Source organism: Camelina sativa, chromosome 9, assembly GCF_000633955.1.
Source record: "Camelina sativa cultivar DH55 chromosome 9, Cs, whole genome shotgun sequence".
Classification (NCBI taxonomy): Eukaryota; Viridiplantae; Streptophyta; class Magnoliopsida; order Brassicales; family Brassicaceae; genus Camelina; species Camelina sativa.
The window spans coordinates 5,975,362-5,989,164 of NC_025693.1; the positions used below are offsets into that span (position 1 = coordinate 5,975,362).

The 13,803-nt window shown below is 36.4% G+C and overlaps 1 protein-coding gene and 1 pseudogene across 1 annotated transcript; one reads left to right on the forward strand and one right to left on the reverse strand.

Annotated features, from left to right (window-relative positions):
- Positions 222-615, forward strand: LOC104710591 (pumilio homolog 15-like). The gene has a single exon (XM_019230298.1). It carries the CDS (start codon positions 247-249, stop codon positions 601-603), a length of 357 nt encoding a protein of 118 aa, XP_019085843.1. The 5' UTR covers positions 222-246; the 3' UTR covers positions 604-615.
- Positions 4,626-13,803, reverse strand: part of LOC109126364 — an 11,997-nt pseudogene continuing 2,819 nt past the window's right edge.

Here is a 13,803-nt window from a genome sequence, read left to right on the forward strand (position 1 = left end):
AAACCTAACATTACTTTAAAAACAAAAGAAAAAACCGAAGCAAGTTTGTGACGTTAAATTAGCGTCAATTTTAAAACCGAAGTAAACAATGTTAGCATGGCCCCTTGATACGTCAGTTACAAAACTGACGTTATAATATTTAAGTCAGATTTAAACTGACGTTAAGCTTCATAAAAACCGAGTTAACAAGTTAACAAAAACCAAGTTAACAAAACAAAATATCTAAATATTTACTCCAAAAAAAGTATGAAAAGTTTCTCAGTCTTTTTATTTGTTTTAAGTCTCTGCGTGTTCAACAATGTATCCGGCGCTGGAATCAGGATCGCGAACGAGCTTAAATTCAACAAAAATCTTTGGATGAGATGTTATTCTAAAGATGATGTTATTGGTCCAAAAATAATACCAATGGGACAAGATTATTCATTTTATTTTGGCACTAACTTTTTTCGTACAACGCGTTTTATGTGTACTTTGAAACAAGGTCCTAACTACAAACACTATCAGAGTTTTACAGCATTCAAACTTTTCAGTAATTTAGATACCGGAGGCCTATGGGATTGGAGAGCTAGAGAAGATGGAGTTTATTTAGTGAAAGAACATTAATATTTTGTTCAGAATCCAGTTAATCTGCATAAAGAGTATGATTGGATAAATTAAAAAAATTAACAAAATAACTTACAAAAAAAATTGTATTACGTTTTTAAACAAAAAAAAATATATATATAAAAGTATCTTGATATCGAAAATCGAGTATTCTATCAACTAGTTAAAAATCAAATAAATAAAAAACTGAAATTTACCGAGACTCACTCAAACAAGAATTGAAAAGTCTTGGAATGTATATACTCGATGAAAGGGTGTGAGAGTTTGCTACTTATGAATTAGTGATATAAATAAAGTTTGTTCATCATAGTTTCATATGCTAATTTGGAGCTATGGAGGGATTTAGATTTCTGGAGAGATAGCTAGAAAGTAACTCTTATCTTGTAATACGTTTTGGTGCCTTTGTGATCCAAGTCGAGCAATGACAAGCCAACAAAAAGATATAAGCCCAACATAGTCAGTGAATTAGATTGAGAAAAGGGTATTGAGATGTCTAGTTGCACCCACATAGCTCAATGATGTATCACACTAATTTTGTAAGAATATCTTTGATATCTTATAGCTCAACCCTACATCAAATACTGTGTTATCCAACCAGCTTTCATGACTCTAAAGCTCGAAGACCTGTTTCTTAGCTTATTGTTAAGTCAAATTAAATTTTTCCATTTAATTATCCTAATAGACACTGCTCATGAACAGCCAACCCGCAACGAAGGCAGAGATAGCCTTGTCCACCAGATTCGTTACAAAAGTCGCAAGTACGTAATGATCTAAAATAACATAATTGTAGTCTTGTAGAGGGTGGTGGTGCCACGGTATATAAAAATGGAACGGGGAAGTTATGTGATCAACTATGCAACCAATGTCCAAAATTGAGTTTACAATCGTAGCAATGATAAAGAAGGCGCTAGATGTTTTTACCGCATAGATGACATTTTGGGCCGGTGTGATCAGGAACCCCGGTCATGAGAAGCTTGAGATTTGTTCATCTTCGTCCCATGAACAAATCCATGAGAAGCTTGAGATTTGTTCTATATTTATTTAAACTATAAAATTAACCTCTGTATCTTAAACCAGATCATGAGATATAAAATAATTATAATCTAATTATTAGGAGGGGTGATGTTTGTTCGTGCCTCTTTATAAAGCAATTGTCTGATCTGATTATTCATGGTAAGCCTTTGCTTTCTCACTTCTACCTCGACAAGGTTTTAAGAAAGCTTGTGTAGATTTAAGAAATATTTTATCATCCAATCCACCCATAGCAAGCCTTTGCCAGATATAATACGCCAAATCACTTCAAAAAATTAATGCTCACTTTGTTTGCCTATTCTATTGATGGCAAGCCCAAAACCTCCTTCACTTTTTGGAGTACATACCTCAGAGACCAAGCCACATGAGAAATTAATTGGAGTTGTAGATGCTCAATGGATTATTTATTCATCAAGGTATTCTTACCAGTTACTTGGTTACCAAGTATGCTATCTACAATCCTTTATTCCATAATTATCTTGGACCGACTTTTAAATTAATTTTTAAAAATTAAGGCAAAATTGTATAAGGAATCGATCGAACTCACAAGCATAGGTATCACTAGCATGTTGCTAGGTGGCTCTGCATATACACAAATCTAAAACTTAGAACAAGGTTTTAAAAATATACATATTAAAAACCGAAACATGACGAAATTTGACTTGGCATGACATGTTGTCTCCGGTTAAAAACTTAAAACTAATATTCTTACATGTACATAATAATTAACTTACATATGTAAGCGTGTGATGGGAATATGGGATCCGAAGCTGGTGAAGGAGTCATATCCATGGATGGAGCGAGAGATTTGTTCATCTTCGTCCCAAGTCCCAACTGATAAAAAACGAAGGCAGTAATGAAGAAAGAAACGTAGTAATTTATAGGGTATCTTGGCGTTTTAGTACGTTTGTGAAACATAATTAGAATTATGATACATATACTATTTACAATCGAAAAAAGTGGGTGGTGTGAGATAGAGGAGAATAGAGATAGAGAAATAAGTGGGACAGAGCCAGCCACCACCACTGCACACCTCCGGCCACCACCCCTACCCACCTCCGGCCATCCTACCTCCAGCCAGCCACCATCCCATTATCATCACTCCCTCCAAGACAACACTAAACTGGTAATTTTAATTACCTCTATGTTACTTTCTTAAAAATTTTAAAATAGTATGCTATATTTTTCTATAATTTTTTTCATTTGGTTATACAGCTAATTCACCCTAAAAAGAAACTACAATTAGCCTAACATCAATTTTGTGACAAAATTTTTGTCTATAAAAAACCTCACTCACACTCGCATTAATGTAACAGTTGACCGATTGAAGAAGTCTGATCTCACAGATAATTGGTCAGGGAAGCGTATGCTGTTGAGTGTTGAGAACAAGCTCTAGAGCATTACATGAGAAAGACTCTCTCATCCCAATGCCAGAATAAGAGTATTTTTGGTTCATATGCAATGTAAGGGATATTAAACGATCCCCATAGCACGAGAGGTTCAAATATTAGGGTCAACAACTTAGGAAGGTTTTTGGTTTTTGGGGGAAAAAATTGAATAAAATTTTGCCTTAAACGCTGCAATTTTGTTTTAGTGGAAATCATGCATTCAATTGAGGTATATATCTAAGTAGGTGAAAAGATAAATGGAAGTTTGTATATATTAAGAGTGTAATATATGAAAAAAAAAGATAAATGAATGAAAAAAAAAGATAACTAGAAAATGAATGAAAAAAAAGAGAGTTGTCGATCTTATCTCTTTCCTTTTTTTTTTTTTTCAACCAAACTATATTAAAAATTAAAGAGAACTCCATGATTGGTTGCCCAAACAAGAGGATACGAGTTTACAAAGGTAGAAACTGAAGGTAGGGTTCGTGAAGATCGAGCGAGGCAATCGGCCATGACATTGTCATCGCGAGGAATCCTAGAGAGGGAGAAGGAGGGAAAGGAACTTCGAAGCAATGAGAAATCCTCCAGCAGATTAGAATTTACATTTAGCTAATTGCACTATTATAATATCATTTATCTTGATTTATTTGAAAAAAAAATATTTTAACTAAAATAGATTTAAATTAAGAAAAATAAAATATTTAGGTTCACACCCCCCCTAGGGGTGAATGCTCATATTATTCACCCTCTCATCTTTCAGCCAATCAGAATTTTCTATCTAATATTTCATTTAAAAATAAATCGAAATTAAATTAAAAAGCAAAACAAATTAAGAAAACAAATTATGTATCATTTTAATTAAAGAAAGTTAAATATTAGCTTTGTTTAGATTTTAAAATGAAACGAAGTTATATATCGATTTGGGTTTATAAATAAAAATTACAGTTTAGATTTTACAATTAGAACAAAATTATATGTCGGTTTGGGTTTACGAATGAGGTGATTAGGTTTTTTTACATTTTAAAAATAAAACGAAATTATATGTCGGTTTGAGTTTACAAATAAGGTGGTAAAGGTTTAAATTTTATAATTAGAACAAAATGAGGTGGTTAGAGTTTAGATTTTACTATTAGAACGGAATTATATGTCAGTTTCGACGGTTTGAATTTACAAATGAGATGGTTAGGGTTCATATTTTACAATTAGAACGAAATTATATATTGGGTTTATAAAATAGCGATTTGGATTTTTTATTTTACAATTATGTATACATATTTTTTTTTCTTATTTTATAAGGAAGTATATTGTCCTTAAATTAATCTCACACATCGCGTGGGTCTTCTTCTATTGTGAAGATAATAAAAAGATCTAATTACCAAAAAAAATACACAAATGAACTTGTGATAATTTATTCGTAAACTGTATATAATAGACAACTAGATATATAAACGATGGTCAAATCTAATGGTGAAGAGTCATCGTACCGCTACCAACAATCAATAGTTCAATACAAATGTTTATTAAGAAAGGAACAATTAGTAGAGAAGCTCGTAAATATAATACCAAAAAAAAAAATCTAATAGAGGCCCTTGAACACTTAAACTATGCCCATGGTGGAGGACATCTGAACTTAAATGTGGAGGCCCTCTTAGTTTTAACAGATGCGAAACAATAATAAGAACAAAAGAAGAATCCGTTTTTTCTTCTCATAAGAACAAAGGGACCTGGGCAGCGACATAGACATGTGTAACAAAACGGCCGTGAAGAGCTACTGTTCGACAGCAGTTCAATATGTTTTTTTGTCGTTCCTCCTGGTTTGGCGTACCTGATATCCCCGACTACACAGAAAACATGCAAAGTGACCCCGCAATCTTTACAAGTATAGAACCAAGTCTTTGGATTTGTTTCTCTTTCGCAAATATCACACCAGTATTTGCCACTTGCCTTTTTATCGCCATAACATAGAGTTAGTAGATGATCATCGTACCTCGGAAGCGTTACTGTTAATGGTAGAGTTGCACAACGAAAATCCAAAAAGTAATCGCATTTCATACAACCTATGACGACACTTCTTTCATCGATGCCGCAGTTCTGGCAAGTCTTCATGTCATCGAATTCTAGTTTGAGGTAGAGCAAATGATGATCATGACTTCCATGGATAAAAGGCATCGTAATCGAACTGCATATTAAGTCAAAGAGCTCGCCCCAATATGTTTTGTAGATGAATCCCTCGCAAAAAACTTGATGACAAGCTCCGAAAATTTCTCTGTAGCTTTGGCTTTGGGGGCAAAGAGCGAGAGGTTGTGGGCTCAGAAAATGTCGTTTCTTTTTAGGAAGATCAGCACATATTTCATGGAGAATGAAATTGCAATCTGATTATGAACACTTGTAGAATGTGTAAGTGTTGAAACTCGTTTAGCTCTTTACTTGGTCTGTTACTTAATCTATGTTGTGTTTGTTGTTTGCAGGTTAGAACAAGAAGTAAAGAGACAGAGGATTTACGAGTTCCCAAGGCTTAGACCAGCCAAGGTACGTCTCGGTGAGCTTGACCGCTCACTAGAGGTTCCACTATGAACAAAGAACAGAGTACAACCAAGAATCATTCACCCGTACAGAAAGCTTAAACCCTCAAGAAGAAATAAGGAAGATGATGAAGAACTCTCACCAAAAAAACCCAAAACCCTCTCAAACGCTCTCTATACTAAAGTAACTCTCTTTGTTGTCTTACTCTACTGTCTGATTGTCCTTCCCTTTAAAACCTCCTTGTCCCCTCTGTTAATTCCCGTTTTTACCCTGTAGCAGGTTCTCTTGAGCTCCACGCCGAAGCTTGTCGTAATTCGCTACTCGACAGGATGCAGAGACCTGTGTTCGTACAAGAGACGTGGACCACTTCATTCTAAACCGACCTCTTAATGGGCTCAACACAGCAAGGCCCATTTCCGGTTTAAGTCCACCAGCCCAAATCCATAATCGTTTTGACATTCTCGACCTTGATTGTGGATAGGGCACAAACCCGAGATACTCTACCGTCTCTCCTCCTTCTTCGACATTAACCTGCCGACTCCAACCTCCGACATTCACCTGCCGGATCCAACCTCCGACATTTACCTGCCGGAACCATAGCTCCTCAACCGGAGCCGATTCAGTCTCTGAGCAATCTCAGACAACTCAAAGCTTCTTCAAACTTCCACACCGGTACCGATTTTGTGAGAATATCAGCCGGATTCTCCAAAGTCCCGATCTTAGTCACAACCACTAGTCCATCCGCTACCACGTCTCGAATGAAGTTAAGACGAATAGCCATATGCTTAGTCTTCGAATGGAACACGCTATTCTTCGCCAAGCAGATCGCACTTTGAGAATCACTGCAGATTTCTACACTCTTTTGAGGAAATCCCAATTCCCTGGTAATTCCCTTTAACCACAACGCTTCTTTCCCTGCTTCTACTAGAGCCATGTACTCAGCTTCCGTTGATAACATAGCTACTACTTGTTGCAGTCCTGAGCGCCAGCTGATTGTGTTTCCTCCTGCCTGAAACACATAACCTGTGATCGAACGACTTCTATCACGGTCAGCTCCATAATCTCTATCGCAGTACCCTTTCACTTTAAATTTCTCAGATTTCTTGAATGTCAGACTCAAGTCTTTAGAGTCTCTTATGTATCTGAGTATCCATTTAACAGCTTCCCAATGTTTTTCATTAGGTGCTCCCATAAAGCGACTGACCATATTGATTGCATAGGCAAGATCTGGGCGAGATCCCACCATCGCGTACATCAAACTCCCAACAGCACTAGAGTAAGGTACGTTCTTCATCCTTGCTGCAGTCTTAGCTTTATCTTCTTCCTTTGTACTGCATAGTTTAAATTGACAACCGAAAGGTGTTTGAACTGGCGTAGACTTGTCCATTCTAAACTTCTTAAGAATCTTTTCCAAATAGCCTTGCTGTGACAACTTCAACACACCTTTACTTCTGTCCCTCGAAATGTCCATGCCTAGAATTCTACTTGCTGCTCCTAAGTCTTTCATTTCGAATTCACTGCTTAGGACTGTCTTCAGTTTGACAATCTCTGACATATCCTCAGCAGCCACCAGCATATCATCTACATAGAGTAGTAGATACACAAAATCATCCTCCTTGTAACACTTGAAGTACACACATGTATCAAATTGATTTCTTGAGTACCCTTGTGACTTCATAAACTGATCAAACCTCAAATTCCATTGTCTTGGAGATTGTTTCAACCCGTACAGAGATCTCTGTAGCAAACACACCTCATTATCACCCTCTGAAAAACCTTCCGGCGGTTCCATAAGTATTCTTTCATCTAACCTTCCATGTAAGAAAGCCGTTTTCACATCTAACTGTTCCAACTCCATATCACGATCTACTACCATCGATAAAAACAGCCTTATAGTGACATGTTTAACCACTGGTGAGAAAACCTCATGATAATCAACTCCCTCAATCTGTGAAAAGCCTTTAGCAACCAACCTTGCTTTGAACCTAGGCTCCTCAACCCCTGGAATCCCTGGTTTGGACTTAAATACCCACTTGCAACCGACTGTTCTTTGCTTCTCAGCTCTTGAAATAGACTTCCAAGTGTGATTCTTCTTATGAGATTCCATCTCCTCTTTCATTGCCTCTATCCATTGCTCTTTGTACGGTCCACAGATAGCTTCTAGATAAGTATTAGGCTCATCATCATCCATCAGTTCCGCATCACTTAGAGCATAAGCAGTTATATCAGCCTCGATATACCTACTTGGCTTCTTGACATTTCTTCTCACTCTATCTCTTGCCAATAGGTAGTTATCAAGAGGTGAATCTGAGACTTCATATTCAGACTCTTCTCCCGAGTCTTCTTCTTCTTCTTCTTGATCAGAAACTTGCGTAGCTCCACCTTCACCAGAGGTTTCTCCTGTAGTACTTGACTCACCGGCATTGTCTTCCTCAGGGAGTTCGAATGTGAATTTCTTTTTCCCTTTTGGATCTGATATCTTGTCTAGCTCAGTAGACTGTTTCCCAATATCCTTGTAGACAATATCCTCACAAAAGATAGTGTCACGACTGACAATGCACCTTTTGTCTTCAAGACTCCAGATTCTATAACCTTTCACACCTTGAGGATAACCCATGAAGACTCCCTTCTTAGCTCTAGGTTTGAGCTTCCCTTGATCAACATGGTAATAGACTAGACATCCAAACCTCCTCATATGTGAATAATTTGGTTCTTTCCCTGACCACACTTCTTCTGGAATTTCAAAGTTTAGTGGTGTAGATGGCGTTCTATTGATCATGTACACCACCGTAGATGTAGCTTCAGCCCAGAAGGATTCACCCAATCCAGTCTCAATTAAGAGACTTCTTACTTTCTCCAGTATGGTCCGATTTAACCTCTCAGCGACTCCATTTTGTTGAGGGGTGTACGGACACGTCTTGTGCCTTAGGATCCCATGAAGCTTACAATGGTCATCGAAGGTCTTGTTGCAGTATTCAAGACCATTATCCGTCCTTAAGGCTTTCAACTTCTTTCCACACTGATTCTCAGTGACTGTCTTCCACTCAACAAATCTCTCATAAGCTTCATCCTTAGTCTTGAGAAAACAGACCCATACCTTCCTTGAGAAATCATCAACAAATGACATGTAGTATTGGCACTTAGACAAACTTGGAGTGACATTAGGAGAGCCCCACAAATCCGAATGGACATACTCCAAAGGTTCTTTAGAAGTATGAGTTCCTGTCTTGAATGATTTCCTGTGAGCTTTACCAAGAATGCAACATTCACACTGTTTAAAGTCTTTAAACGTGCTTGAGCTTATTAGCTCCTTCCTTACTAACTGCTGTAGTCCTCTTGCACTCAAATGGCCCAATCTACTGTGCCACAAGTCGGTTGTATTCACTGACTTGACAGCCGCATTAGCCTGCTCCACCTCAGGTTTACCATCTAGGAAGTAAAGAGTGTCCTTGTAATCACCAGCTAACACTTCTCTCTCTTTATAGAAAACTTGCATCCTGAAGTTTCTTGACTGAAACCAACACCCGAGTGTCTCTAATTGTCCCAGAGAGATCAAGTTTCTTCTAGCTGTTGCTGAATACCTGACTTGCGTTAATACAACTGATGTTCCGTTGTAATTAACAATCTTAACTTTCCCAATCGCTGTTACTTCACAGTAGGAATCATTTCCCATTAGAATTCTCCCTCCATCGATTTCTTCCACATCAAACATCAAGTCTTTTCTGAATGTCAGATGGTATGAACATTCTGAATCCAGAATCCACTATTCTCTAGCAACATTTACCGAGCCTGATAGCATCACAGGTTCTGCCCATTCAGCTTTTGCAACACTAGCTTCTCCAACCTCGTGTTTACTATTGTTTGATGACTGCTTCTTTTTAGGACAATCCTTTTTAAAATGTCCTTCTTCTCCACATATCCAACACTCTCTGCCTTTCGGTCTTGACTTAGACCTACTGTTGTTCTGCTTTCCTTTACCTTTCTTCTCTGTTCTTCCTCTTGCCTGAATGACCAACCCTTCACTCTCTGACTGCAGTTTGTATATCCCTTTATCCTTCAGCTCCAACTCAATAGAGTAGGCTGCCCTAATAACTTCCTTCTTGGTGATAGTACTTCTTCCACTGCTGTACTTGAGAGTGTGAATCAGGCTTTCAAACTGCTTCGGCAAGCTGTTCATGAGAATTGCTGCATGATCCTCGTCACTCATCTCAACATGCACACTCGACAAATCTGATATCAACTTGTTAAACACGTCAAGGTTCTTGTCTAGATTCTTTGAACCATCCATCTTAAAGCTGTAAACCCTTTGCTTCAAGTAAAACCTGTGAGGTAGTGTCTTAACTTGATACTCAGATTCCAATGCATTCTATATGTCGTGTGCTGTAGGTTCCTTCATGACCTTTCTCAGAACAATATCGTGTAGGCTCATGCTCAAGAGATTCCTCACCCTCCGATCCTTGTCCAGCCACTTTGGATCAGATTTGACTCGCTCTTCTGCTTGTTTTCCATCTTCCCCTTCCTTGACGTTGTCCTTATCTTCTCCAGTTTTTACAAACGCCGAGGGAGGTAACAGAGCAGATTCGAGTCCCAGAATCTCTAGCTGAGCCTGGATCTTATGTTTCCACAAAGCAAAATCTCCTTCACCATCAAACTTTTCTACTTTAAACCTTCCTTGAGTGGGTTCCATACTCACCTAGTTCTTCTACCAGATAACTAAGTGAATAACTTCCACTACAACCCAGGAGTTACCGATCTACAAACATTTATAGAACTACTACCCAGAAAACCCACAAAGTTCGCACCTTTCTTAGATTTAGTACCTCAGACTCGCTTGAGCTGCAACCTGAAGCTCTGATACCACTTGTTGAAACTTCGTTTAGCTCTTTACTTGGTCTGTTACTTAATCTATGTTGTGTTTGTTGTTTGCAGGTTAGAACAAGAAGTAAAGAGACAGAGGATTTACGAGTTCCCAAGGCTTAGACCAGCCAAGGTACGTCTCGGTGAGCTTGACCGCTCACTAGAGGTTCCAATATGAACAAAGAACAGAGTACAACCAAGAATCACTCACCCGTACAGAAAGCTTAAACCCTCAAGAAGAAATAAGGAAGATGATGAAGAACTCTCACCAAAAAAACCCAAAACCCTCTCAAACGCTCTCTATACTAAAGTAACTCTCTTTGTTGTCTTACTCTACTGTCTGATTGTCCTTCCCTTTAAAACCTCCTTGTCCCCTCTGTTAATTCCCGTTTTTACCCTGTAGCAGGTTCTTTTGAGCTCCACGCCGAAGCTTGTCGTAATCCGCTACTCGACAGGATGCAGAGACCTGTGTTCATACAAGAGACGTGGACCACTTCATTCTAAACCGACCTCTTAATGGGCTCAACACAGCAAGGCCCATTTCCGGTTTAAGTCCACCAGCCCAAATCCATAATCGTTTTGACAGTAAGAACCGATGGGACGAACACATGCTCCATAGAAGCTGCTTTCTTCACCGTCTTTGCTGACGCTCATGATCAGGTAATTATGTTCATGAGAGAAATGTGTGATTGTGTTGTCATCATTCCTCTTGAATGGCTCGATATCTTCAATTTTTTTAGGTACCCCATCAAGCTCTTTCCCATCCCACACGTCATTCCTCGTTGCACACAATGAATGAATAGCGTAATTAGGACAAAGAGAACAAGAATAACCCCATAAGAAAATGCAAAGTAGTGTTTTGGTAATATCACTGATTCACTTCGGTTTCGTGTTAATGGATCAACATACTTGTTATATCGATGCTACTAGTTATAAATTTTCATATATTGACGTTGACAAATATATATTAATACAACTAGTGGGCACGGATATAGTCTTTGTTTACTTTAATTTAAACACTAATTAATATCGTTTGTCCAGTTTAGGTTTTTGTCAGCTGCCATGTTAGTTTGTTTAATTATTTCGACTTCTTTAATTTCGTATCGATACGAAACAGGCATCTAATCCGCAACATGCATGTTTTCTTCCTTTTCTTTAAGTCCTAATCTAGCCCTTTCTTATAGAGGTTTAAATGAAGATATGAGAAATCAATATCTGAAATATATAGACATAATACTGTGTTTGACTAAAAACTAAATAACGAACTTAACAAAACCAAACCAGTCCATTATATTTGATGTTAATGCTGTCACATTAGAATTAAAACATCGAGAATTAAATGATAGACCTAAATCAAATACCGTAAGAGTTTTTCGATGATTTTCACAGAAAGATTGGTTACCACATATTGTCTAAGAAATACAAAAATACCAGACAATATGATAGGCTAAGTATACTAACTTCTGAGTCATCAAATCATTTTTCTTTGCCTATTTGGTTTATGTGGATTTAAAGTATTTGATAATAACTTGTAAGAAAATGAAGACAATAAGTCCATGCCACGTTAAAAATAATCAAAATGTCTTGTAGTAATAATAAATAAAAAATGAAACGCCAAACTCGACTTAGATCGTACGTTAACGTTAGTCGAGAATTCTTCTGAATCTATAAGCCAACCTGTAGATTTAACCACAAACATAAGTTAAATATGCATCGAATTTTACATAAAGTGGGTATGTATGTTTGACAACCAAAAAAAAACAAAATGTTATATATATATATATATATATATATATATGTATATATATGTATATATTGAAGAACTTCAGCCTTATTTATTTCAGACTTAACCAAGATTTTGGAGTATGGAGGATCGCTAGACACGGACGTGCTTAGAAGTTGGAACCCTCAAGAAATTGTTGCACTTTCCACCAACGCAAGACACGTATCTCGTTAACACAAGTTACATATCTAAAAAGTTAATAGCAAACGATAGCAACCTCTCCATATATGCACAGCACTTGAGAACTCGCTTCCTATTAATTTGAAGTGTTTTTAAGAAAAAAAAAAAAAAAAAGTTAGAACACAAATATCTCAATATATATTATTTAGAAAATTATTAGAAGGAATAATAAAACAAACTCATCATGGTCTTTTATGCTAAACGTATATCTGTAGACACTGATATCAGATTATTCAAACACTTGACAGTGTGCCAACCTTGACGATACGCCCAAGCAACTCTATATAGAAAAATTACATAAGATAAACAAAATAACCAATTAGTTTGAACTTTGAACATGTATACTATTAAAAAATATATATATAAAAAATAAATAAAATAAAATAAAATAAAACTCTCCGATCAAATAAGACTATCAAGTATTCCACGAAATACATCGACGAACGGAGTCTCATCCATATAAAAATTAGTAACGATTCCTCTGTCTGCCATGTTAGTTTGTTTACTCCGACTTCTTTATTTTCTTTATCTTTGCTTTCCTAATTCTCAACAGCCAAGTTTCTTTCTATTTAATTAAATAACAAAAAAAATTCAAGACCCTGAAGATAAAAAGAAAATTTATTCATTCATTAGTTGTATGAATCTTGATCATAGAAGGAATAAGTCAAAAAAGTCACGACAGCTAACATTGAGCAGTCGATGAGATACATTACTTAAAAAAGATCATGTTGTGCTATAATAATGTTAAGAACACTATGTTCATCTTTAGAGGGAAATGTCTTTACATTAAAAACAACTAGATTCGGACCCGCACGTACGTGTGCGGGGTTGATTTCAAAACTAAATTTTCTTTAAATTTTATAAAATATTATATATGTACGATGTTATATTTATTTGTATAATTATTGTTTATCAATGTTTGAAATAATAAAAGTTTAACATAAATTTAAATTTCACACGACGATAGATCCGAATAGAATGTGAAATGGATTAGTGACTGGTCAGATTTGTACAAGCTATAAAACTGGATTAAAAAATTGTCAAAAAGATTAAAACTTCCAAAACCGAATGATCTAAATTTTCAAGCCGGTCAAACCCATCACGATAGGCATGCATTTGAACCGGATTAGTAATGTGTTAAACTTGTATTAATATTATATATTATATAATATAAATCTGAAAATTAGGTATTTAATTATATATTTTGTTTATTTCCAAAAGTTTGCAAATAACCTAAAAATATGTGGCTGTTAAACCTTAATTTTTTTAAAAATCATAAAAGCCTGATTGGCAAATAAAATACTTTTAAGTCTTTTAAATGCTTTTATTTAAAGCCTTAAAAGCCTTCAACAATCAGGGGTTATGTGAATTTGATGACTGCACCCAAGCTGTTTTAAAATGGTTTCGTCCTTGCTTCTTGTGTGATCCTTGTTTTAT

Excerpts from the sequence above, each read along its gene's own strand:
- LOC104710591 (XM_019230298.1), top strand. The coding sequence starts at position 247 with ATGAAAAGTTTCTCAGTCTTTTTATTTGTTTTAAGTCTCTGCGTGTTC.